This window comes from Ochotona curzoniae, unplaced genomic scaffold (genome assembly GCF_017591425.1).
Source record: "Ochotona curzoniae isolate NIBS_2020 unplaced genomic scaffold, NIBS_Ocur_1.0 contig_2321, whole genome shotgun sequence".
NCBI lineage: Eukaryota > Metazoa > Chordata > Mammalia > Lagomorpha > Ochotonidae > Ochotona > Ochotona curzoniae.
In genome coordinates, this window is record NW_024465421.1 from 7,781,115 (window position 1) to 7,802,801 (window position 21,687).

Genomic DNA, 21,687 nt, shown 5'->3' on the forward strand with positions numbered 1-21,687 from the left:
CTACCTTGAACACAGCTGGGTGTCGCCTCTCTCGAGCGTCGATTCACCTGAGGGGAGCGGAGCGCGGGGGAGGAGGGAGGGAAGGGCGAGAGATGTTTGTCCTCTTCGCGCTGCCGTAAGCCCAAGTATGGCGGCTGGAGAGGCGTTGCTTTTCTGCCGGGCGTGACCCGCCTCATGTCCCCCGGGGTCACTGTGGGGTCTCCCGCGGCCCCGGCGGCGCCTTCCTCGCCTCGCGGGATTCCCACGCCGCGTCGGCTTGAAATAAGGCGGCCACTAACGACCCTAAGTCCTGGGCCCTTTGGGCCCAATTGATATTAAAAAAAAAAAAAAACCTTTAATAGCGATATATAAAATTTGGCACCTCGGTACAAATAATAGGAAGATGAAGGATCTAACTTGTCAACGTGGCCTCACCCCATCCGCTGGTCTGTTTGTTGGCGTGCGGCATCCCAGATGGACGCGGGCATGGTGTGGAGTGTGTTCTGGCCTCTTCCCCAAAAAAGTGAAAACCAGCCGTCTCCCCTTCCCCACGGAGGCACGGGGACCCTCCCAAGGCCTGGGGTGACCCCTGGGTGACGGTGTGACGGGCAAAGCTGCCAGTGCCTTCACCACGTGTCACCTTACACCTGCTGGATGGCTCATCCGTGGGGCTGGGGCTTCCCCCTGCTGCTCCCAACTTTCTCCCCATGGCCATGGCCATGGTCCACTACATCACCTGGACCCCTCGCTAAGATGAGATGAGAGGGTGCAGCCACCATCTTTGGGGTGCGGTTGCACACACCCTAAAAGCTGTGGGTGAGGGAGCTCAGACATCAGGAGCTTCTTCATCGTCCTTGACCCCCAAGGCAAGCGTCAGAGGTCCTCCAGGTCATGCTCCGCGTGGCCTGTTGTCTCCTTCATCTCCTCTTCTTCCTCCTCATCCTCTTCCTCCCGCCTGTCCGCCTTCTCCGTGACCTCCTTCCCAGTCCACGTTTCCCGCAGACACTCTAGTTTGGATGAGAGAGGATGATTGAGACATCAGCTCTCGGGGGTCAGGGGACGCCACGGCCTGGGTCAGGAGAGGGGCTCAACCCTGGCACGTACCTGTCTCGGATGCTGGGAGCACGTGGCCCTCACAGAGGAAACGCTGCAGGGGCTGCTCCTGATGGTGGAAGTACCAGTCGCCTACCACGTCCTCAAACTCCTCTAGCATCGTCTCACACTGGTGGGACAGAAAGGCCACACAAGTGTCCATTCACGGGGCTGTGCAGACCCTCCACTCCCGTCTCCTCTGCTGCACCTGACTGATTGTGGACAGTAGGTGGCCAGGGGGTTAAGCTTGGCTCACTAAACATACAGTCCTCGTTCCTTCAACAAACATGTGCTAGCACCTGCTGTGCCAAATGGGTGACACTCACAAACTATGACACTCAGCTCCTTGCCTTCTAGATGGGAAACAATAACAGCAGGTGTATGAAGAATGGAAATAAGGCAGAACATGGCCCAAAATCTGGGTCACGGTAGGTGTGCAGTAAGCACTGGTGTGTACTACTATTTTCCATCATTGCTTCATGATTTGCTCCTGGGCCCACTTTAATCAGCGGCACAGGTTCTGTCCCCCTCTCAGGTTCTCATCTTCCCAGCCTGGATGGTGTGGCACTTTGTCCTACCTGCTTCTTGAGGAACGTGACCTCCACGCTGGGCTCGTCCCAAAGCTCCAAGGGGATACCCAGGTCCACCTTCACCCCCTTCTGCACTAGGCCTCTCAGCGTCGCCATGGTCTGACTCTGACCCTGAGAGATGAGGAAAGTTTAGGAGGAGCCTGGCCCATCCAGCACGCGGCCTGCTTCCTTCCCCACCTTTTCCATGTGACCAGGCACCTGGGAGAGTTCTAGGAGGGTGAGATGAGGGCACCTGAGCAGAAACAGAGGATACTGCAGAGCCAGGAGGAGGAGGGCAGGTGTCTCCCAGGGACTTTGGGGGATTCAGGTCTTTGGAAAAGCAAGATCTTGCCCCAGGGAAGGGTCTGACCTTGGCGTATCTCAGTGAGCCCTTGCGCTCAGCATGGACACTGTAATCCAGGATCCGCTCACACAGGTTCTCCAAAGCCTCTTCCAGCCTCGTCTCTCTGGGAGAAGGAGGTGAAAGAGGGGGAAACACAGCCTCACTGGGTGCTGTAGGGATTCCAGGGGCTCCTCTGGGTGGGGGTAGGGGAGTTGGGAAGGCAGAGGGGCGCCCGACAGGACTCACGAAACACTGTAAGGTACGTGTCTCTTCCTCTTGCCTGTGTCCAGCACCTGTCCCAGCTCCAGCACTTCTCGAGACCGGCCAGTACGACTCAGCTCCTCCTGGAGCTCCATGCTCAGCAGCTTGCACACTGTTGGGGAGAACAGAGATGTTCCAGTAGTCATGAAGAACAAACACATCTGTCGTTTGTGCTGCCAACCACCAGAGGTGGCAGAATATGCTGGTGTGTGGAGTCTGCAGTCGGGCCTGACTGGGTTGACCATGTGGCAGTCTCACTGTGCCAGTTTATTCATCTCCAAAGTGGAGATAATAATAGTACATCCTTCATGGGCATTTGACAAGGATGATGCACTTAGCATGGAAAGCCTGGTACACAGCAAGCACTGGATCATGGGCTGTTATGTACCAGTTAATTATCAAGCTCCTTCTGAGGGCACATCAATAATATGGAGAGCAGAAAGAGTCATGGGACACTGCCCACAGAATTGGGACCACAGAAACAGATGACAACAGTAGTGGACCTTACTCCAGGGGTTGAAAGACTAGAAGACTCAACTTCATTAGCTAACACAAACCCAAGTCACGGGTCACTCCCTGTCCGCTAGCCTCAATTTACCTAAGGGTAAACATAATGTGTTTCACCTTGTGTAGGTAGCCTACCGGGTGGGAGGGAGTGGGTTCCAAGAGAAGAAATGGCCCCTGCAGAAAGAAAATGAAACAAGAAAATGAAACACAGGTGTGAGGAACAAAGGGGCCTGAGACACACTGAGAAGCCTGTTTCCTCCCAGGCCAACCAGGGGGACAGGTAAGGAAAGTGACTCTGCAAAGAGATATCTTGAATATCAAATGCAGAAAGAAGGAGGGCAGCATTGCAGTGCAATGGGTTAAGCTGAGCATTGAGGAGCCTACACCCTCCCTGTATATCAGAGTGGTCGTTCAAGTTGCTGCTCCCCTAGCAATCCAGCTTGCAGCTAATGGGTATGGGAAGGCAGCAGATGGGGTCTCTGCGGCCACATGGGAGATCAGAATGAAGTGCACTTGGAGAATTAAACAGCAGACAGAAGATACCCCCCCCGCCATCATTTTGCTTTTCAAATAAGTAAATAGATATTTAAAAGAAAATACAGAAGGGAAAAGTCATTCTAGACAAAGGGAAAAGCTACTGGAAGACAGGACACACTTCAATGGGGGCACTTTGGGGATGAGATGGTGGTATGAAAATGAAAATTTGGGACCCTACAACAAAGATGTGTATGCTTTGCCATAAGATGTTGGCTGTAATTCAATCATAATGGGGATCTCTAGGTATATTACAAGAACTGGCATAATTAGAGAGATTGATTGACAGGTGTAGGGCAGAAGGCTGTGGGTACAGAGTGAAAGAAGGCAAGAAATTGGCAATCGTTAAGCACATTGAAACACAGTGAGGTGAGACATAGAGGGAGAAAAAATAAAGTCCCAGGAAGAAGGACAAGAAGGCAGTAAGACAGGACATCCTGACACTCAAAGACCTGGCTTGTGAATGTCCCCTTGGCCCTGGGCACCACACAGCCAGGTGAACTGCTGCTGCCCATGGAATCCATCATCCAGGACACACCCTAGGATGGGACCCCTCCCACGTGAGTGGCCTCCTCTTCATGAGCATCAGCAGCCGACTTACTCACCTTAAACACCCCCAGTGGCCCTATAATTTTGGAGCGTCTCCGCCAGGGTGGGGCAGGGGGTGTGTACCGAGCTCGAGCTTGCCTCATACGCATCTCCCCCCCCCCCCACCGGCAGGCTCTCCTGATTTAAGTCTCTGGGTTAGGGAGTTGGTGGTCCAAGGCTGACAACTCTCTAAACCACAAGTACCATAATGCACTGGGACGCGAGCCAGTAAGAAAAAGGCGGGATTGCATCTACGTGACATCTGGGAATTGTAGTCCTCTGCCTGGACCCCATCCAAGCTCCCACCAGACTCTCCGCCAGGCCTTCAAAGAGGTCGGGTGACCTGCCCATCACACTGCATCTGGTCAGGCCTAGACGAAGGAGAGGGGTTCAAGGCAATGTGGGTCTATACCTTCGCATTTGCTTGGCAAGCGTTCTGTATCATCGTCCTCCTGTTTCGGCGTTCCAGCCCAAACCCCGTTCACGACCAAAAGGAAGAGCAACATTTCCAACCGCACAGGTCCCATGACCACACGCAGTCCTCCAGCGACCACTTCAGGCCTTCACACTAACTTCGAACAGAGGCGGCGGGCCCTTTAAATTCCGAGGCGGTAGGCGGCAACCTTTAAAAAAAAAAGGCGACGCATGCGCAGAGCCAGCCAGAAGAGGTGGGGCGGAGCCTCGTGGCTCAGGGCTTCCCCGCCCAGTGTTTTGTGGCGCCTGCCGAGGGTCCTGTCCACCGTGTGGTGAAAAAATGCATTGAACTCATTAGAGCAGGAGGGCTTGCTTCTTAAACGTCAGTGTGGAAAGAAATTTTAAGAATATGTCATTTCAGGATTTCAGGTTGCAATGGAACGGGACTTGCTCTGGCTCGGCCACGGTGCAGAGAACTTGGCACTTTTCTGCCAGGACCTGCGCCAGGGCGGGGGCGGGGCCAAGATGGCGCCGAGCTCCGGCTGAGCGGCGCTCGGGCTGTGGTGAGAGGGCTTTTCTGCCTGTCCCGGGCGGCTGGGACTGGTACCCGGAAGGGGACCTCTTCAGGGTCCCCCACCCCCGCCTTCCACCGTCCTGTGTGGGGCTGTGAGCCCGTGTTCGTGCGGGCTTTCGTGTGTGAGCCTGCCTAGACCGGACGCTGGGAGAAGATGGGGTGGGCACTCTGAGGATCTGCGACCCGCTTCTCTCTGCTGGGGAAAACTACCGCACCGATCCGATCGAGCTCCTCTGAGAAGCCGGCCCGCCGCCTGCACGGATCCCAGGAGCTCCTGAGGCCGGAGCGTGTTTTAGGAGGCTTTCCTGGCAAGAGGGCACTTGAGGGGTGCTGGAGAATTTAGGAATTCGCCGGGGAGCTGGGACACGACCCCTACTTGTATACCCGGCACCAGGCACGGAGTATGTGTTGATTGGTTGTGTTCCCCCTATAGATAGGGAAAGTGGGGGAGGAGACCTAGGTCCTCCTTGTGCCTCCATTGTCCCATCCCCTGAAATGTCCCCACTCAGTCCCGAACAAGTGTTCACTGCTGATGGTCATCTTTCCATCTTCCCAATGCCGGGCTCCAGACGTGCCACTTTCCTTCAGAGCCTATGGCTTATTCCTCGTGGTCATACTGATAATAACTCCTTAACTCAGCGCCTACTCCTTTTATTCAACAAATATTTACTATCTTACGGCGTCTTACCTGCCTGGTCTCCGGGAATACCATGAGTGACCCAAACAAAGATCCCTGTCTACATGGTGGGTGATGACGATTAAATAAAATGATAGGAAGAGGCCATAAGGTGCATTAATTAAGTGCTGTGACAGGTAGCCAGAGGGACCACGAAGTGGCTTTATTTGGAGAAAAAGACCTACACAGGAGAAATAGAGCTAAGGCCATCCAAGCTTTCTCACGTTTAAAGAATGACGAGGAAGGGTTAGAGATGGGAAAAGGAGACATCATTAGGAAGATTGAAGAGCAAGTGAGGATCCCTTACTGGGCACCATGGTTTGAATTTGGCCCTTGGACCAGCTCCTGTAGGCTCTTAATCCCCAGTCACGCATTTAATGGTTAATGGTGTTAAGCTGCACAGAGGAACCTAAGTGTGTAGTATTAGAGGTGGGGACCTTTGGTGAGTGAGGATGATGCTCCCATAATTGAATCTTGGAGGCTTTATAAGAACAGGAGTACACATACCTTCCACCATGTTGAGAGGGCAGTTTGGGGGCACAGTACTTGTGAGTTAAATATTTCTTTTATATATAGCAGCATTCCTCGGATATTTAGTTACAGTAACAGGAAATTGACTAGTACACAAGGATTTGAGCAGAGAAATGACAGCCTGGTTTACGTTCTGTTACTCACTTTGCTATACATTGAAGAGGTGGGAGTTCACGCAGGCAGATAGATGGATGATGACATGCTGGGCCAAACAGTGAGCAGAAGGGTCAGGCCCGGCTTACCTAGTGGGTTTGGTGGGAGGGCTCAGATGGAGTTCCTGGGTGCTTTAAGGTAAAGAAAGCTGTGTAAGGGAGATGAGGAATCCGGTTGGAGTGGAGATTTTGAGTTGTTTCCCTTTTCTTCTCTTCTGCCTCCTGCACCCCCGAATGTCTACCCTGGAGCCTCAACCTGCGGGGAGGAGGGGTTCTCCAGAATGGCTGAGGAGAAGAAACTGAAGCTTAGCAATACCGTGCTGCCCTCGGAGTCCATGAAAGTGGTGGCCGAATCCATGGGCATCGCCCAGATTCAGGAGGAGACCTGCCAGCTGCTGACAGACGAGGTCAGCTACCGCATCAAGGAGATCGCACAGGTGACCTGACCCTCCTGCCCAAGCCATGCAGTGCGTGCAGTGCAGGCTGTCGCCTGAGGTTCCCTCCTTCCTCTGCGTCCGGGATTGATGATGTCCATTCACCCACCTCTCCAGGATGCTCTGAAATTCATGCACATGGGAAAGCGGCAGAAACTCACCACCAGTGACATTGACTATGCCCTGAAGCTGAAGAATGTCGAGGTGACAGGGACGGACGAGAGGCGGGTGTGGGCTTGGAGGACGCCAGCCTCCAAGTGCTGCCTTTACCTTCAGCCAGCATCTCCAGCCCCACCTCGGCTTCTATCTCATTCTCTTATCTCTCTCCCCATGCAGCCCCTCTATGGCTTCCATGCCCAGGAGTTCATTCCTTTCCGTTTTGCCTCTGGTGGTGGACGGGAGCTTTACTTCTATGAGGAGAAGGAGGTTGATCTGAGTGACATCATCAACACCCCTCTACCCCGGGTGCCCCTGGACGTCTGCCTCAAAGGTTGGGGGAGAGGGACAAGCAGAAAGGCAGGGAGGAGGGAAGAGGAGGAGTGATGCAGGTGTGGGTGGGTGTGAGACTCCCCCCACCCCACCGGTGAAGCAGGTCTCCGTGTGAGATGCCTGGTGAGAGGTCAGAAGGGGATCAGGGACATACCTTCCCCCATGTGGATGGCTGCCTCAAATTCATGTCCAGTGGTCCAGCTCACTACTTCTCTCCCACAGCTCACTGGTTGAGCATTGAAGGATGCCAGCCAGCTATACCAGAGAACCCACCCCCAGGTAACCTCCATTCCACAGCCTGCCCTTTTCCCTCCTCCCCTCTCCATCCATGCCCTGCCTCTCCTGCTGCCTCTCCTACTGTGACCCCTCTTCCAACCAGCTCCCAAAGAACAGCAGAAGGCCGAGGCCACGGAACCCCTCAAGTCTGCAAAACCTGGACAAGAGGAAGATGGACCCCTGAAAAGCAAGGGGCAAGGGGCCACGCCAACTGACGGCAAAGGTCAGTGCCATGAGGCTGTGCCCCTCCTGAGGGAAGCCTGTAGTTATTTGTGAGGTGCATGAGGTCAGGGTCGGTGAGGCCCGGAAGGGGACCAGAGTCCTAGCGGGCAGCGAGGTCTCCGGGAGTGGGGGGATGGAAGCTTATGGGTTATCTGGCACTGCAGAGTCCTCTAGAGCATTCTGTCTTTCCCCAATTCCTGCAGGGAAAGAGAAGAAGGCACCTCCCTTGCTGGAGGGGACGCCTTTGCGCCTGAAGCCCCGCAGCACCCACGAGCTGTCTGTGGAGCAGCAGTTATATTACAAGGAGATTACGGAAGCCTGTGTGGGCTCCTGCGAGGCCAAGAGAGCGGTGAGGACCTGCCCACCAGCCCACCCACCTCCCCCACAAGATGCCTGCTCTTGGGGCCTCCACAGATTGCTCCCCACCTTACCTGCTTTCCCCTCCCCCAGGAGGCTCTACAGAGCATTGCTACGGACCCAGGGCTCTACCAGATGCTGCCACGATTCAGCACCTTCATCTCGGAGGGGGTGAGAATGAGGGTCAGCAAGAACAAGGGGTACCCTGAGGTCTCTCCACCTGAGGGGTCTCTCCATCTGAGGGGTCTCACTGCATCTCCTCTCACTCCCACTCAGGTCCGTGTGAACGTAGTTCAGAACAACCTGGCCCTGCTCATCTACCTGATGCGCATGGTGAAGGCCCTGATGGACAACCCTACGCTCTATCTAGAAAAATACGTGAGTGCTCCTGCCTGTCCTTCCATCTCTCCTTGGCCACTGCAGGCCAGCTGAGCCGCACCTTCTCCCTTAGGTGCATGAGCTGATTCCAGCCGTGATGACCTGCATCGTGAGCAGGCAGTTGTGCCTGCGGCCAGATGTAGACAATCACTGGGCACTCCGGGACTTTGCTGCACGCCTGGTGGCCCAGATCTGCAAGCATTTCAGCACAACAACCAACAACATCCAGTCCCGGATCACCAAGACCTTCACCAAGGTGAGCTGGCATGTGGGCATCAGCTGTTTTCCATCACTGCCCCAGGGCTGTCAGCAGCTCCGCCGCAAGGGATGTTGGGACAGTGTCCTTTTCAGACACCTATCATCTGGTTTATCTTCCTTCCCTTCAGAGCTGGGTGGATGAGAAGACTCCGTGGACAACTCGTTATGGCTCCATCGCAGGCCTGGCGGAGCTGGGACATGATGTCAGGCCCCTGTGGGGAAGCACGGGGGGGGGGGGGGGAAGGAGGTCCTCAGGTTATAGAGGGCAACTGCATCCACCAAAGACGCCTGGTTTACATGGCCTATTCCTCCTGTCCTCTCCTACAGGTGATCAAGACTCTGATTCTGCCACGGCTACAGCAGGAGGGGGAGCGGATCCGCAGCGTCCTGGATGGTCCCGTGCTGAGCAACATTGACCGCATTGGAGCTGACCACGTGCAGAGCCTCCTCCTGGTGACCGAAGCCCCCTGCCTACTGCCCCCACCTCTTGCCACTGACATCTCCGCCCACCAACTCCCTTCTTGGCTGTTCATCTGAACACTGCTTTGCCAGCAGAAATACTCAAGCCCAGAAGGGATAGGAAAAAATGGGGGTGTGCGCTGCCAGCCTGTGACTCACCCTGGTCCTCACAGCCCCTCAGAGGCACCTGTACCACCAGGGCCCACTGCTGTGGTACCAGCAGCTGGTACCTGTATTGCATCATGAGGAAAGGGGTGGGTGATTTCCATGTTCGCCCCTCCAGGGAGGGTACCAGCCTTCCCTCTGCCTTCTCTCTGCAGAAACACTGTGCCCCTGTCCTGGCCAAGCTGCGCCCACCACCTGATAATCAAGATGCCTATCGGGCAGAATTTGGGAACCTTGGGCCCCTCCTCTGCTCACACGTGGTCAAGGCACGGGCCCAGGCTGCTCTGCAGGCCCAGCAGGTCAATAGGACCACACTGACCATCACACAGGTCAGTGACCCTGGAGTGGGATCTGGGCCCTCGGGAAAGGGACTCACACATGCAGGGCCCGAGTCAGCAGCCCCGGGGAGCCCAGCCCCACTGCATGAATGATGTAATACCCTATTCCTTTTCCCTGAGGACTTCTTTTTCTTAGGTGGTGATGTTTTCTTGTTCTTCCCACAGCCTCGGCCCACACTGACCCTCTCGCAGGCCCCACAGCCTGGCCCTCGGACCCCTGGCTTGCTGAAGGTGCCAGGCTCCATCACGTTGCCTGTCCAGACATTGGTGTCTGCGCGAGCTGCTGCCCCACCCCAGCCTTCCCCTCCTCCAACCAAGTTTATTGTCATGTCATCCTCTAGCGCGTCATCCACCCAACAGGTATGTTGGGATGAGCAGTGGTAAGGAAGGCCCCCGGGCGGGGATGTGGGGAGAAGACCAGGTTAGCTGCAGGCACTCTGCGGAGGTCCCAGAGCATAGCCTGAGCCCTGACAGTCCCAAAGTCAGCAGATGGCAGGGTCCCTGCCAGGGGTTTTAGTCTAATGCAGGGGTGAGGAACGTTTCTCTGCCTAGGGCCATTTGGACAGTAGTCATAAACAGCATTCATTCACAAGCCATACACAATTACCCACTTAAAATGACTGCTAGAGGTTTATTGCATTTCAAGTCCTGCCTGTGATAAGATCTTACAGGGCTTTTCCACCTGTGGGCTGGTCATTCCCCACTCCTGGTGGGGATCCTGAAGACGCTAACTTAATTACTGGGGGAGCGAGTACAGCTACACCCCAGGCCTACTGACGCTTCCTTCCTGTCTCCCCAGGTCCTCTCCCTCAGCACCTCAGCCCCTGGCTCAGGCTCCACCACTACCTCTCCTGTCACCACCACAGTCCCCAGTGTGCAGCCCATCGTCAAGCTGGTCTCTACGGCCACCTCTGCACCCCCAAGCACTGCCCCTTCTGGTCCAGGCAGTGTCCAGAAATACATTGTGGTCTCACTTCCCCCCACAGGGGAGGGCAAGGGGGGTCCTGCCTCCCATCCCTCTCCAGTTCCTCCCCCATCCTCTTCCCCCTCCCCCTTGGGGGGCAGTGCCCTCTGTGGGGGAAAACCAGAAGCAGGAGACAGTCCCCCTCCAGCCCCAGGAACTCCAAAGGCTAATGGCTCCCAGCCCTCTGGATCAGGCTCCCCTCAGCCTGCTCAATGACGCCCCCAGTGTGCCGCCCTCCTCTTCCATGGAGCCCTTCACACATGTGGGGTGGAAGGATGGAGGAGGCTCCTGCCCCAATGTGACTTTCTTTTTAGACATTGTACAGCCGTTTGCTCAGAATAAAAGTTTGATTTGTAAGCACTGATGCCTCCACGTTTTCCCTGCATCAGCTCCCCTGGACAGGGCTGGTCCTTGCCTAGCGCTCCTGCTTTCTCAGGAGTCTTCCAGCTCAGATCCAGAGCCAAAGTTCTCAGCCCATTCCGGTGCCAGCTGCTGCAGTGCTTGCTCGAAGAGCCAGCCTCAGATCCGAATGACGTAGGCGCTGCTGTGGCTCAGGTGTCGCACCCACCTATGGGGGTTGCTGCTGCCACACGGCCTGCCCGACAGCCTGAGGAAGCGGACCTGGAGGCCTGAGCATGTATGCCGGGGGAGCTCGAAGGAGAGGCTTGCGGGACCCAGCCCCAGGGGAGGTGCTGTTGTGGAAGGCGCAGGGCCAGGGGGTCCCGGGGGGCCAGGAACATCCATCTGTTGAGAGAGCAGGGCAGCTGTGAGGCTAGGAAAGCAGCTGCCCTGAGAGGGCTGGGCCGGGGACTGCAGCGGCCACTGATACCTGGAAGAGGCCTGACAGTTGAGAGCCTCCTTGTACTCGAGGCAGGTCCCAGTGCAGGGCTCCCTCTCCCAGCTCGGCCTTCTGCTCCGGGCTACTCAGTTCCTGAGACAGGCTGGCATGTAGAGGGGACAGGGCTGGGCTCAGCTGTGCTTGGCCCAGGGCCACGCTGCTCCCCAGGGAACCCACACTCACCTGACCACCCCTCGTGGCAGGGGGAGGTGCAGCCTCACGTTGAGAGCTTGACTGCAAACAAGACAAGTACAAGGCCAGTCCCCTTGTCCCGGGCCTTCCTGGGGTGTGACTATGCAAGTTCACCACAGGTGCCACCTCTACACCCTTCCTAAACATGAATGCTGTCCACTAAACAGGCTGGTGGCTGCACTGAGGCAAGCAGCAGTGGATTCTTGCCCTTGGCCCTGAATCCTGTCCCTTGTAGCCGGACAAGCCCCTCCTCTCACCTCTTTGGGGGCAGGTCACATCGCAACTTCAGGTAAACCTGGAGCCTGGATGAGAAGGTGAGAGACCATTTGTTAGGCTGCATCCTACTGGCATCTCATCTGTGCCCACTAATCCAGCCCAGTGGGGCAAGCTTTTTCTCAATCTGCACCCTCACCATGACTCTACCTCCCTTGGGTGATAAATCTTGGCAGCTGAAATGCCTCGGAACACAGGAAATGGTCTTACCGGCCAGAGCCTCGGTCCCATTGCACAGAGGGAAAGAGCCGGAAGGGCAGTGGGGAGGGGAGGTCATCTGAGAGTTGGTACCGCATCACTGTCAGCTGAGAGCAGAGAGGGCAGAAGGCAGTTAGCTTCCTCCTCCGCTGTGGAAGGAACAGGACAGTCCCCGCACCCTCCCCTAATGACCCTGACCTCGCCCTGCGGTGGCTGCAAGCGAAGGATTCGGTGAGACTCAAACTCATCCAGCTGCACTGAGCTGTGAAATGAGACTTCGTCCACGCGGATCCCCGGTCCGTAACCTGGAGATGGACAGATGACTCTGCTGACCCAGTGTGGGAGACAGTGGGGAGAGGAAGGCCCTTGTTCTCCTCACCTCTCAGTTCAGACTTCCCCACACAAAACTCTTCTGTCAGGCCGATACGCATCTCTGTCCAGAGAAGAATGTCAGGCGGGGTGGCAGGTGCCCCCCAACCACAGCCCCCCACCCAGCACTCCAGTTCTCACCAGATCCGCTGGGAAGAAAGCTCTTGAGGCGGATCTCCCCCTGCACCTCCACCTTCAACAGGGAGCCCTGCGAGAGGCAGGCAGGTTACCTCCCGAGCCCCGTCCACCCGCAGCTCCAGGCCTGCACACCCACACTCACATTTGACGCTATCAGCACAGACAGCCTCTCCACCACGTCCAGGAAAACCTCATTCTTCTGGCTCTGAAGAAGAGAGAGGCTCTGAGGGGCTGGCAGGGCAGTCAGAGCCAGGCTTTGTGGTGGGGACAGGATATCCAAAGGGGGCAGGAAACCATGCCAGGGCCTTGGGTCTGGGACAGGATTCTAAAGCTCTGGGGGTCCCAAGAGGGGGAAGATGAGCCTGACCCCAAGGATCCTGGCTTCACCTGGTCAGAGCGGCTGGACAACACAGGGCGGCTGGCGGCACTGCTGGGGGCCACTTTGCTCTGTTGTGTCTCTGCTCCAAACTGTAAAGTCCCCCAAAGCAATCAGCCCAAGGGCAGGGTACTCCCCAGGCCCTCCACTCACCCCGGGACCTGTCTGCGCCCTGCCTACCAAACCGACGCTGCTGAGGTCGAAGAGACTGAATGGCTTGCTGACCACGGCCTCGGTCTGAATGAAGTTCCTGAGCATCTCAGTGGACGTGGTCTGCACATAGCCATAGTCCTGTAGGCGGAGATGGTAGGAGGGTCACTGGCTGGCCCTTGGAGATGGAAAAGGGCCTCCTATCCTCAGCATCCCATGGGAGAAGGATGGTTATTACAAGGGGTCTTTAAATTCATGGGAAATGGGTATTATGAAAAATGATGCCCAGGTTGCCAAAACTTTAGGATTAGGGGCCACCACTGTGGCATTGCATGCTAAGCCTCCGCCTGTATTGCCCACATCCCACATGCTACACTTGCAGTTCAGCTCTCAGTATGTGACCTGGGAAAGCAGTGGAAGATGGGCCAAAGCCTTGGGCCCTGTACTTATGCAGTGGGAGACCTGGAAGATCCAGGTATCTGGCTTTGGACCAGTCCAATACTGGTCACCATGAACCAGTGGATGTAAGATTCTCTGCCTATCCTCTAAATCTACCTTTCAAACAAACAAAAATGGGGTTGGGGGGGAGGAAGCAGGTATGACGGCTCAATTGGCTAATCCTATACCTGCAAGTGCCAGCATCCCATGTGGACGCTGTTTTGTGTCTCAACTGCCCTGCTTCCCATCCAGCTCCCTGCTTGTGGCCTGGGAAAGCAGTGGAGGACGGCCCAAAGCCTTGGGACCCTGCACCCATATGGGAGAGCCAGAAGAAGTTCCTAGCTCTCAGCTTCAGATCAGCTCAGCTCCAGCTGTTACAGCCATTTGGGGAGTGAATTAGTGGATGGAAAGATCTTTCTGTCTCCCCTCTCTGTAAAAACCTAAGTTTCCAATAAAAAGTAAACAAATGTTCAAAAAAAAAAAAAACCTTCTGGACTGAAGTAAAAGCATATTGTAATTCCATTTTCTCATGAAGAAAAAAAAATTGTTGAAGCCAACGCGCTCACCAGAAGAGTTGGCCCTAGGTCTTACCAACACCTCCTCCAGGAGCTCGTAGACAAGAGCCACGTTGCGGGAGATGGTGGCCTCCCCGAGGGAGCCGCAGTAGTCGCCCAGGAGAGTGGCTATCCTGAGGAGGCAGGCGGGGAGTGTACTGTGCAGGCGTTCTTCCCCTCCGCCCGCCTCCTCGGGTCCACTCTGGCCCAGCCCAGTCCTCCTCACCGGGACAGCAGCTCCAGCAGGCTGAAGGGAGAAACGTTTTCGGAAGTCGTGGCAACCAAGTAGAGGCCGCTGTGCCTGATGTGAATGAAATGACGGCCATCGTGGTGCTGCTGGACCAGACGTGGGGGACAGGAAGGCGTTCGGAGGGTTGGAGTAACTGAAGACCCGAAGCCCACCCTGGAGCACACCTCCCGGAACTCCCACTGCCCCAGAGACGCTAAGCCATGCCAGCAGCCGTGCCCACTGTCAGCCCTTGGGGTGACTTGAGGGATGAGCTTTCTTACCCCCGCCTCCCAAGCGGAAGCTCCCAGTCTCTCCACAACCCATGCCGCCCGCCGTGAGTGGTTACCATGACAACCGGGGACTCGTCTCCCGGCAGGTCCGTCAGCTTCCGGTAGAAGAGTTCAGCCACATCCCGGCCGCCACTGTCCCCGCGGACTGGCCAGTGGGACAGTTAAGGGGGCCAGCGACCCAGGGCTGAATGTGGGCACGACTTCCACACCTCCCCGACCCCTCTCTCCGAGCGACACCACCCCAACCGCGGGTCAAGGATACAGTCTTTGTAAATGAGCGGGTCCCCCTTGGAGGACAGAATGAAGAACTGGGAAATCATGGCCGTTCGAGAGAGTGGACAAGAACGCGCAGCCCCGGACAAAGGACCCTCGACCCCCGGGTTGGCCCTTTAGGGACGCGTCTCCTCCGCGGGGAGAGGTTGGAGGGAAGGCAGAGCCTCCCGTTGCCTCAGCCGGCGCTCACCTTCCGACCCCTCAGCGCCCGCCTCCCCGTCGCTCAACCCAAGGCACGCCCCACCATTGGCCGAGGCCGCGAGTGGGCGGGACGGAGGGCCGGCCTCTCCGATAGGCCCAGGGGCAGCGGCGCGGGTCACGTGGGGGGCGACGTTTCGCGCCAATTTCGGTTGGTCGGCCACAGTCGGCGGCGCCGACATTTCTGTGCTTCTCCGGATCCGGACTCGGGCGCCTGCCAACTGCGGCCGCTTGGCCCTCGGCAGCCATGGCGCTGAAGGACTACGCGCTCGAGAGAGGCAAGAGCCTGCACGGGCGGGAGGCGCGGCCCGCGCCGGGGATGCCTTCGGGGATAACACCTGTTGGTGCAAACCGGCGCTCTTGGGGGGCCGGGGTGGCCCGGGCTCTGTAAAGGACGATCGAGCCCAGGGACGGGGTGTCCGTGCCGAGGCGGACGGTGCGGTGGGAGGCGCCTGGGCGACATCGGGGTTGGAGAAGGTTTGCGGGAAGGGGGACTGAGTGGGCTGGAGGGTCCTCGAGAGGCCCGTCTGCAACGACGGGGCGGGAAGGGGAAGGAGCCCTTAACACGATGGCGATTCGTCCCTCCTAAGTTTTCCCGCGCGCTCCCGAGCCGCGCCGAAGTCCCGGGCAAGGGCGGGCAGCCCGGGGCCGCTGCGCGTGGCGATTGGCCACCTAGGGCTGCCCTCCCAGCGGAAATGGCGGCGGCGGCGGAAGTGGCTCCCGCTCGCTCTGCGCGGGTGGAGGAGGGAGTGTCGTGTGTAAACAGTGTCCTTCCGCGCGCGCGGTGGCCTCGGCCATGGCCGCCGAGGGCTGGGAGGCGGGGAGGCCTCGGGGGCGGGCCGGGGGGGCGCGAGGCCCAGGGAGGCGGCGGCCATCGAGGGGCCGCGCGGGGCAGGCCCGGGCAGCCTGGCTGAGAGCCCCCACCGAGCCGGGCTCCCGCGGCGGGCGGAGGAATCCCGAGCGGCGGTGAGGCGGCTGGCAGCGGCGGGGCCCATGTGCTTCTTTGTTTACTAAGAGCGGAAGCCGTGGCGGGAGCGGGGGTGGGGCGGCCAGCCCACGCGAGACGGGAGCTGATCGGGGACCCGCGGGTGGGCATCAGCAACGCGGAGGGCTGCGGAAACCCGAGGCGGGTGTTGGGGAGCGGTGCGGGGATTCCCTGCCGGTGGGGGGGGGGTGTGTGTGTGGAGGGAGGGTGTTGGGGACTCCCTTGTAGGAAGTGGCTGAGGGGACGGAGTTGTTTCCACGCGACTTGTGCAGGTGTGATCCGATCTTAGTTCCTGCGGGATCGCAGGTGCCTGACTACTCCTTGTGATTTTTTTTTTTTTAACCTGACAGAAAAGGTGAAGAAGTTTCTGCAAGAGTTTTACCAGGATGAGGAGTTGGGGAAGAAGCGGTTCAAGTACGGGGACCAGTTGGTAAGTCTGAGGATGTGTGAAGACTGTGGGGCATGGGGTGGTTCCTCAGGGGCTTGTCTCAGCAAGTGCCTGTGGGATCGTGCTACTGCTGCTGTGTGGGTGCCCGCAGGTGAGCTCTGAGCCCACGGCGGCCGTCCGTAGGTCCAAACCCTTTTCCACCCCAGGTGCGCCTGGCTCACCGGGAGCAAGTGGCGCTGTATGTGGACCTGGATGATGTTGCCGAGGATGACCCCGAGCTTGTGGACTCGATCTGTGAGAATGCCAAGCGCTACTCCAGGCTCTTTGCCGATGCCGTGCAGGAGCTGCTGCCCCAGTACAAGACCAGAGAGGTGAGTGACTGGAGAGCCGGGACCTGCTGGGCCTCCTTTGTCGGTGCTCTTGTTCATTGCTGATGTGCCTTAGGTGGTAAACAAAGATGTCCTGGATGTTTACATCGAGCACCGGCTGATGATGGAGCAGCGGAGCCGGGATCCCGGGGCTGCCCGGAGCCCCCAGAACCAGTACCCTGCTGAGCTCATGCGCAGATTGTGAGTGGATGCTGGGGGTGGGGATGGAGTGGAGAGTTCTGCTGTCCAGGACCTTACTGATAGCTCCCTCCCCCCACCCCCTTTAGTGAGTTGTATTTCCAGGGTCCCAGCAGCAATAAGCCTCGTGTGATCCGGGAGGTGAGGGCGGACTCCATAGGAAAATTGGTAACCGTGCGTGGCATCGTCACTCGTGTGTCTGAAGTCAAGCCCAGGATGGTGGTGGCAACTTACACTTGCGACCAGTGTGGGGCAGAGACCTACCAGCCGGTACGTAATCAAAAAGCACTCAGTGCGAACGTTAGTCTTACCTGGATGTTTTCCTGTCATTCTGTGGTTGTAACAGCCCAGAGTAGCTCAGATGTTCTCGACAGTTATTAGATGTCTGCCAGGAAGCTAAAACGTGGTTGAAGGAATGGATGACCATAACGGCCCTTTCCTTTCTGATTTCTTTTGGTACCTTCTTTGCCAAATTCTAGATCCAGTCTCCCACTTTCATGCCTCTGATCATGTGCCCAAGCCAGGAGTGCCAGACCAACCGCTCAGGCGGGCGGTTGTATTTGCAGACACGCGGCTCCAAATTCATCAAGTTCCAGGAGATGAAAATGCAGGAACATGTGAGTTTGGGGTATGTGGCCTAGGTAGGTGGAGCACGGGGGTGTGGGGATTCCACTTAAATCCTAGAGTGTCAGAAAGCCCGAAAGCGGGGAGGGTTGGGTTAGATGATATGGAGCATGGCAGCCAGGAAGGACTGAGATGCCTCTGGGAGGAAAGTAAGGCTCCTGTGGACTTTAGTCTCTTTCTCCTGGCTCATGGACTCTCCCTTCCTTTAGAGTGACCAAGTGCCTGTGGGAAATATCCCTCGGAGCATCACAGTGCTGGTCGAAGGAGAGAACACCAGGATTGCCCAGCCTGGAGACCACGTCAGTGTCACCGGTATCTTCCTGCCGCTCCTGCGCACTGGGTTCCAGCAGATGGTACAGGTAAGAAATGTATTGACGTCATCATTCCCCTGTCCCCAATTCTGCAGCACAGAAGAAACAGCAGAAAAATCAGCCAGTAACACAGAACCAGTCCTGTCGGGAGGTCATTAGGGGAGTGGGCTATGATCAGGTTAAAGGGTTTTCATTCCTGCATGTTCCTGCCCAAGGGTCTACTCTCGGAGACCTACCTAGAGGCCCATCGGATTGTGAAGATGAATAAGAGTGAGGATGATGAGTCTGGGGCTGGAGAGCTGAGCAGAGAGGAGCTGAGGCAGATTGCAGGTGAGGGGCTGGGCCCAGGAGAGAGGGGGAGTTTGTTTGGTCCTAGTCCCCTTCCCCTCATGAAAGGTCCCGGCCTTCACTTCCCTCAGAGGAGGATTTCTATGAAAAGCTGGCAGCGTCCATCGCCCCCGAGATCTATGGGCATGAGGACGTGAAGAAGGCGCTATTGCTCCTGCTGGTGGGAGGTGTGGACCAGTCTCCTCGAGGAATGAAAATCAGAGGTGAGATGGGAAAAGGGGTGGGATGGGGGGCGGGCGGTGAAGTCATTCTGCAGAAAAGGGTTACGCTGCAGAGTGTCATATAACATGAAACAGTCTCTCAGAGGCTTCCTTCCTTCCCTTCCAGGCAATATCAATATCTGCCTGATGGGGGATCCTGGTGTGGCCAAGTCACAGCTCCTGTCTTACATTGACCGCCTGGCCCCCCGCAGTGAGTACTTGGGCCCTGGAGAGGCAGGACTAGGTAGTAAGGGTGGTGGCAGGGCCAGGAAGGTGAGGGCAGCCCTGTGCACAGCCTTGGCTGTCGCAGAAGGGGAGCTGGGGACAGGTTTCGTCTCACTCCCGTTTGCTGTGGGCTTCATCCTGACTGCCCTGCTTGTTCCTTTCCTACGTACACTGACCTCTCTTCCTCCAGGCCAGTATACAACAGGCCGAGGCTCTTCCGGAGTGGGGCTCACGGCAGCTGTGCTGAGAGACTCTGTAACTGGGGAGCTGACCCTGGAGGGCGGGGCCCTCGTGCTAGCCGACCAGGGAGTATGCTGCATTGATGAGTTTGACAAGATGGCTGAGGCCGACCGCACAGCCATCCACGAGGTCATGGAGCAACAGACCATCTCCATCGCCAAGGCGGGCATCCTCACGACACTCAACGCCCGCTGCTCCATCCTGGCGGCTGCCAACCCTGCTTATGGGCGCTACAACCCCCGCCGCAGCCTGGAGCAGAACATCCAGCTCCCTGCTGCGTTGCTCTCCCGGTTTGACCTCCTCTGGCTGATCCAAGACCGTCCTGACCGAGACAATGACCTCCGGTGAGTGGAGCTCCATGGCCAGAGGTTGTGGGACATGGGACAGGCCGTAAAGCCCTCAGCTGCTCTGCTTGTGGAGACTGCAGAACCTTCCTGGAGCATTGCTTGAACTGCACTTCTCACCCACTCAAGTGCTGGTGAGGGTTTCCTGGGAAGCTAGCCCTCACCACTCTGCAAAGGCAGTGACAGTGAAGAGGAATGTTAAGGACAGGACACAGTGTGTAGCTCTAAGAGCTTTCCTTCTTGCCTCCATTCTGCGCAGCTTGGCCCAGCACATCACCTACGTGCACCAGCACAGCCGGCAGCCCCCTGCCCAGTTCGAGCCTTTGGACATGAAGCTTATGAGGTAAGGTGTTTCTGAGTGAGGACAGGGATACTTCAGGCATGCCTTCAGCTTGTGGAATAATTCTCTCCCTTGCCACTTGTCTGCCCCGTCCCAGGCTGGAGAACACCCAGTCCAGGTCCCCCAAACCTGGCTAGATGGCAACAGCATGTCTTTACCATCTGCCTTTGTTGCCGCTGTTCTCTGTACAACACAAGTTGATTTCTGGTCCCTTTTGCCTTGTGTTAGGTTCCTTAGTGATACTTAAGAATCATCTGTTGTGTTACATAGACATGGAACCCTTAGGCACAAAACGCCTTGTCTCCTTTCTTCCCAGGCGTTACATCGCTATGTGCCGGGAGAAGCAGCCCACGGTCCCAGAGTCTCTGGCTGACTACATCACGGCAGCGTATGTGGAGATGAGGCGAGAGGCCTGGGCCAGCAAGGATGCCACATACACATCCGCCCGGACGCTGCTGGCCATTCTCCGACTTTCCACTGCTCTGGTGAGTGCCTGCCCCCAACCCTGTGGGAGGGTAGTCTGGATACTTATCAGAGTGTGCCTCCACTTGGCCCCTGCTGCCTCCTCCCACTCCCGCCCTGCGGGGGCTAAAGTGCTGACAGTGCAGATAGTGGTCCTGTCCGTGCTACCGCACTGTGGGTACTTGCTGCTCCAGCAGGGCACGCACCACGTCCACGGAGGGAAAGGCCTTCTCCAAGCTCCTGCAGCCTCACTGAGGGAATGGGTGGGGTTCATCTCACTCCCCTTGTCCCTGCTCCTGTGCCCTAAAGCTCTCTTTATGTCCTCACATCTTGGACCTCAGTCCAGGGGGCTCCAAAGTGCTGTTCGTGCAGGTAGTGTGATTACCTGACCTACTGCTGAGCCAGCACTTCCCGAGCCCCTGGGACACGGCCTCTGCCAATCACCAGCTAGGCTGAGTGCCCCAGTGGAGTTCAGAAGGGTTTGGTCTCCCTCACAGGACAGCTGAACACCGGGACTGGCCAGTGTTGAGAGGCGGAGACTTGGGCAATTGCTGGACGCTGCCCCGGGCATTGCACTTGTCTCGGTCTGACAGTGCCGGCCCTACACTGCGGATGTGGGGGAGCAAGGGAAGGGGTCCCTGCTCATCTTGTGAGTTAATCAGCTTTAAAGCTGGCATAAGGGGGTTCCCTGACCTTATTCCATTCCCTTCCTGTCCCCATGTTTCCCCTACCTTCCCCTTAGGCGCGTCTCAGGATGGTAGACACAGTGGAGAAGGAAGATGTGAATGAAGCCATAAGGCTGATGGAGATGTCCAAAGACTCACTGCTGGGTGACAAGGGGCAGACAGCCAGGTGAGCAGTTTGATGATGATATTGGATCACCTTGTGTGGAATGGGCTTCAGCATCCAGATGCGTGAGCTCAAGACTTGACACTGACCTTCTTTCTTGGCCATTGTCAAGTGTCCTGGCTTGTGCTGTGACCTCACACCCTCATTTCTCCTTCAGGACCCAGAGGCCAGCAGATGTAATATTTGCCACTGTCCGCGAACTGGTCTCAGGGGCCCGAAGTGTCCGGTATTCAGAGGCGGAACAGCGCTGCATCTCGCGTGGCTTCACACCTGCCCAGTTCCAGGCAGCTCTGGACGAGTATGAGGAGCTCAATGTCTGGCAGGTCAATGCTTCCCGGACACGGATCACTTTTGTCTGACTCCAGCAATGGCTGCAGTCCTTGGGACCATCGCTATTTACGGCTGACCTCCCCTCTGGAGGGGCTCCTCCTGCCCCTCCTGTACTGCACTTGTTTTTTCTTTTAATAAAATGTGTGTGGATTGCTGCCTTCTGCTCCCAACAGCTGTTACGGCCTCTAGGCTGGTCCTACCCCACCTCGCCAGGGAGCTTACTCTGGGAGTCGTCATCTCGGCTTCCAGTGTTATACAATGAAGGGGGTACGTGAAAACTGGGAAACTGAGAGTTGTGTGCAGGCCACTCTTGACGTTAACTCCATCTACGTTAGAGTACCCACAGGAGAGTCCCTAATAAAAGTGACCTGACCCTGCTCCCTTTTCATGTGTGTGGAA

The 21,687-nt window shown here is 57.0% G+C and overlaps 4 protein-coding genes across 9 annotated transcripts; 2 read left to right on the forward strand and 2 right to left on the reverse strand.

The window, feature by feature from the left end:
* Nucleotides 1–308: 308 nt before the first annotated feature.
* CNPY4 (canopy FGF signaling regulator 4) lies at nucleotides 309–4,483 on the reverse strand. Its single transcript, XM_040972919.1, has 6 exons — nucleotides 4,286–4,483; nucleotides 2,230–2,356; nucleotides 2,011–2,107; nucleotides 1,650–1,772; nucleotides 1,084–1,201; nucleotides 309–986 (listed from the first exon to the last, which is right to left on the reverse strand). Exons 1-6 carry the CDS (start codon nucleotides 4,398–4,400, stop codon nucleotides 853–855), a joined length of 714 nt encoding a protein of 237 aa, XP_040828853.1. The 5' UTR covers nucleotides 4,401–4,483; the 3' UTR covers nucleotides 309–852.
* A 293-nt stretch (nucleotides 4,484–4,776) lies between these two features.
* On the forward strand, nucleotides 4,777–10,918 carry TAF6 (TATA-box binding protein associated factor 6). Of its 2 annotated transcripts, XM_040972921.1 has the most exons (15): nucleotides 4,777–5,262; nucleotides 6,470–6,657; nucleotides 6,772–6,858; nucleotides 6,991–7,144; nucleotides 7,366–7,422; nucleotides 7,523–7,642; nucleotides 7,845–7,990; nucleotides 8,092–8,169; nucleotides 8,275–8,376; nucleotides 8,450–8,632; nucleotides 8,763–8,837; nucleotides 8,962–9,087; nucleotides 9,414–9,587; nucleotides 9,762–9,956; nucleotides 10,396–10,918. In XM_040972921.1, exons 2-15 carry the CDS (start codon nucleotides 6,502–6,504, stop codon nucleotides 10,774–10,776), a joined length of 2,034 nt encoding a protein of 677 aa, XP_040828855.1. In that variant the 5' UTR covers nucleotides 4,777–5,262; nucleotides 6,470–6,501; the 3' UTR covers nucleotides 10,777–10,918. The 2 variants fall into 2 exon arrangements, with proteins under 2 accessions (XP_040828855.1, XP_040828854.1); XM_040972920.1 differs by lacking the exon at nucleotides 4,777–5,262 and having other exon boundaries at nucleotides 5,275–6,657.
* AP4M1 (adaptor related protein complex 4 subunit mu 1) lies at nucleotides 10,852–15,073 on the reverse strand. 3 transcript variants are annotated; one of them, XM_040972924.1, is made up of 15 exons: nucleotides 14,868–15,073; nucleotides 14,662–14,750; nucleotides 14,313–14,419; nucleotides 14,124–14,220; nucleotides 13,125–13,235; nucleotides 12,956–13,036; nucleotides 12,711–12,773; nucleotides 12,572–12,638; nucleotides 12,441–12,494; nucleotides 12,260–12,366; nucleotides 12,074–12,168; nucleotides 11,848–11,892; nucleotides 11,582–11,632; nucleotides 11,390–11,501; nucleotides 10,852–11,304 (listed from the first exon to the last, which is right to left on the reverse strand). In XM_040972924.1, the coding sequence occupies exons 1-15, from the start codon at nucleotides 14,923–14,925 to the stop codon at nucleotides 11,080–11,082; spliced, it is 1,362 nt and encodes a 453-aa protein (XP_040828858.1). In that variant the 5' UTR covers nucleotides 14,926–15,073; the 3' UTR covers nucleotides 10,852–11,079. The 3 variants fall into 3 exon arrangements, with proteins under 3 accessions (XP_040828858.1, XP_040828857.1, XP_040828856.1); XM_040972923.1 differs by having other exon boundaries at nucleotides 14,313–14,422; XM_040972922.1 differs by having other exon boundaries at nucleotides 14,313–14,423; nucleotides 14,642–14,750.
* A 156-nt stretch (nucleotides 15,074–15,229) lies between these two features.
* Nucleotides 15,230–21,443, forward strand: MCM7 (minichromosome maintenance complex component 7). Of its 3 annotated transcripts, none has more exons than XM_040972925.1 (15): nucleotides 15,230–15,354; nucleotides 16,412–16,491; nucleotides 16,656–16,820; nucleotides 16,894–17,018; nucleotides 17,105–17,285; nucleotides 17,495–17,632; nucleotides 17,849–17,998; nucleotides 18,166–18,280; nucleotides 18,370–18,501; nucleotides 18,626–18,709; nucleotides 18,914–19,307; nucleotides 19,567–19,650; nucleotides 19,964–20,132; nucleotides 20,852–20,961; nucleotides 21,116–21,443. In XM_040972925.1, the coding sequence occupies exons 1-15, from the start codon at nucleotides 15,324–15,326 to the stop codon at nucleotides 21,315–21,317; spliced, it is 2,160 nt and encodes a 719-aa protein (XP_040828859.1). In that variant the 5' UTR covers nucleotides 15,230–15,323; the 3' UTR covers nucleotides 21,318–21,443. The 3 variants fall into 3 exon arrangements, with proteins under 3 accessions (XP_040828859.1, XP_040828861.1, XP_040828862.1); XM_040972927.1 differs by lacking the exon at nucleotides 15,230–15,354 and adding an exon at nucleotides 15,822–15,885; XM_040972928.1 differs by lacking the exon at nucleotides 15,230–15,354 and adding an exon at nucleotides 15,972–16,042.
* Nucleotides 21,444–21,687: the final 244 nt, after the last annotated feature.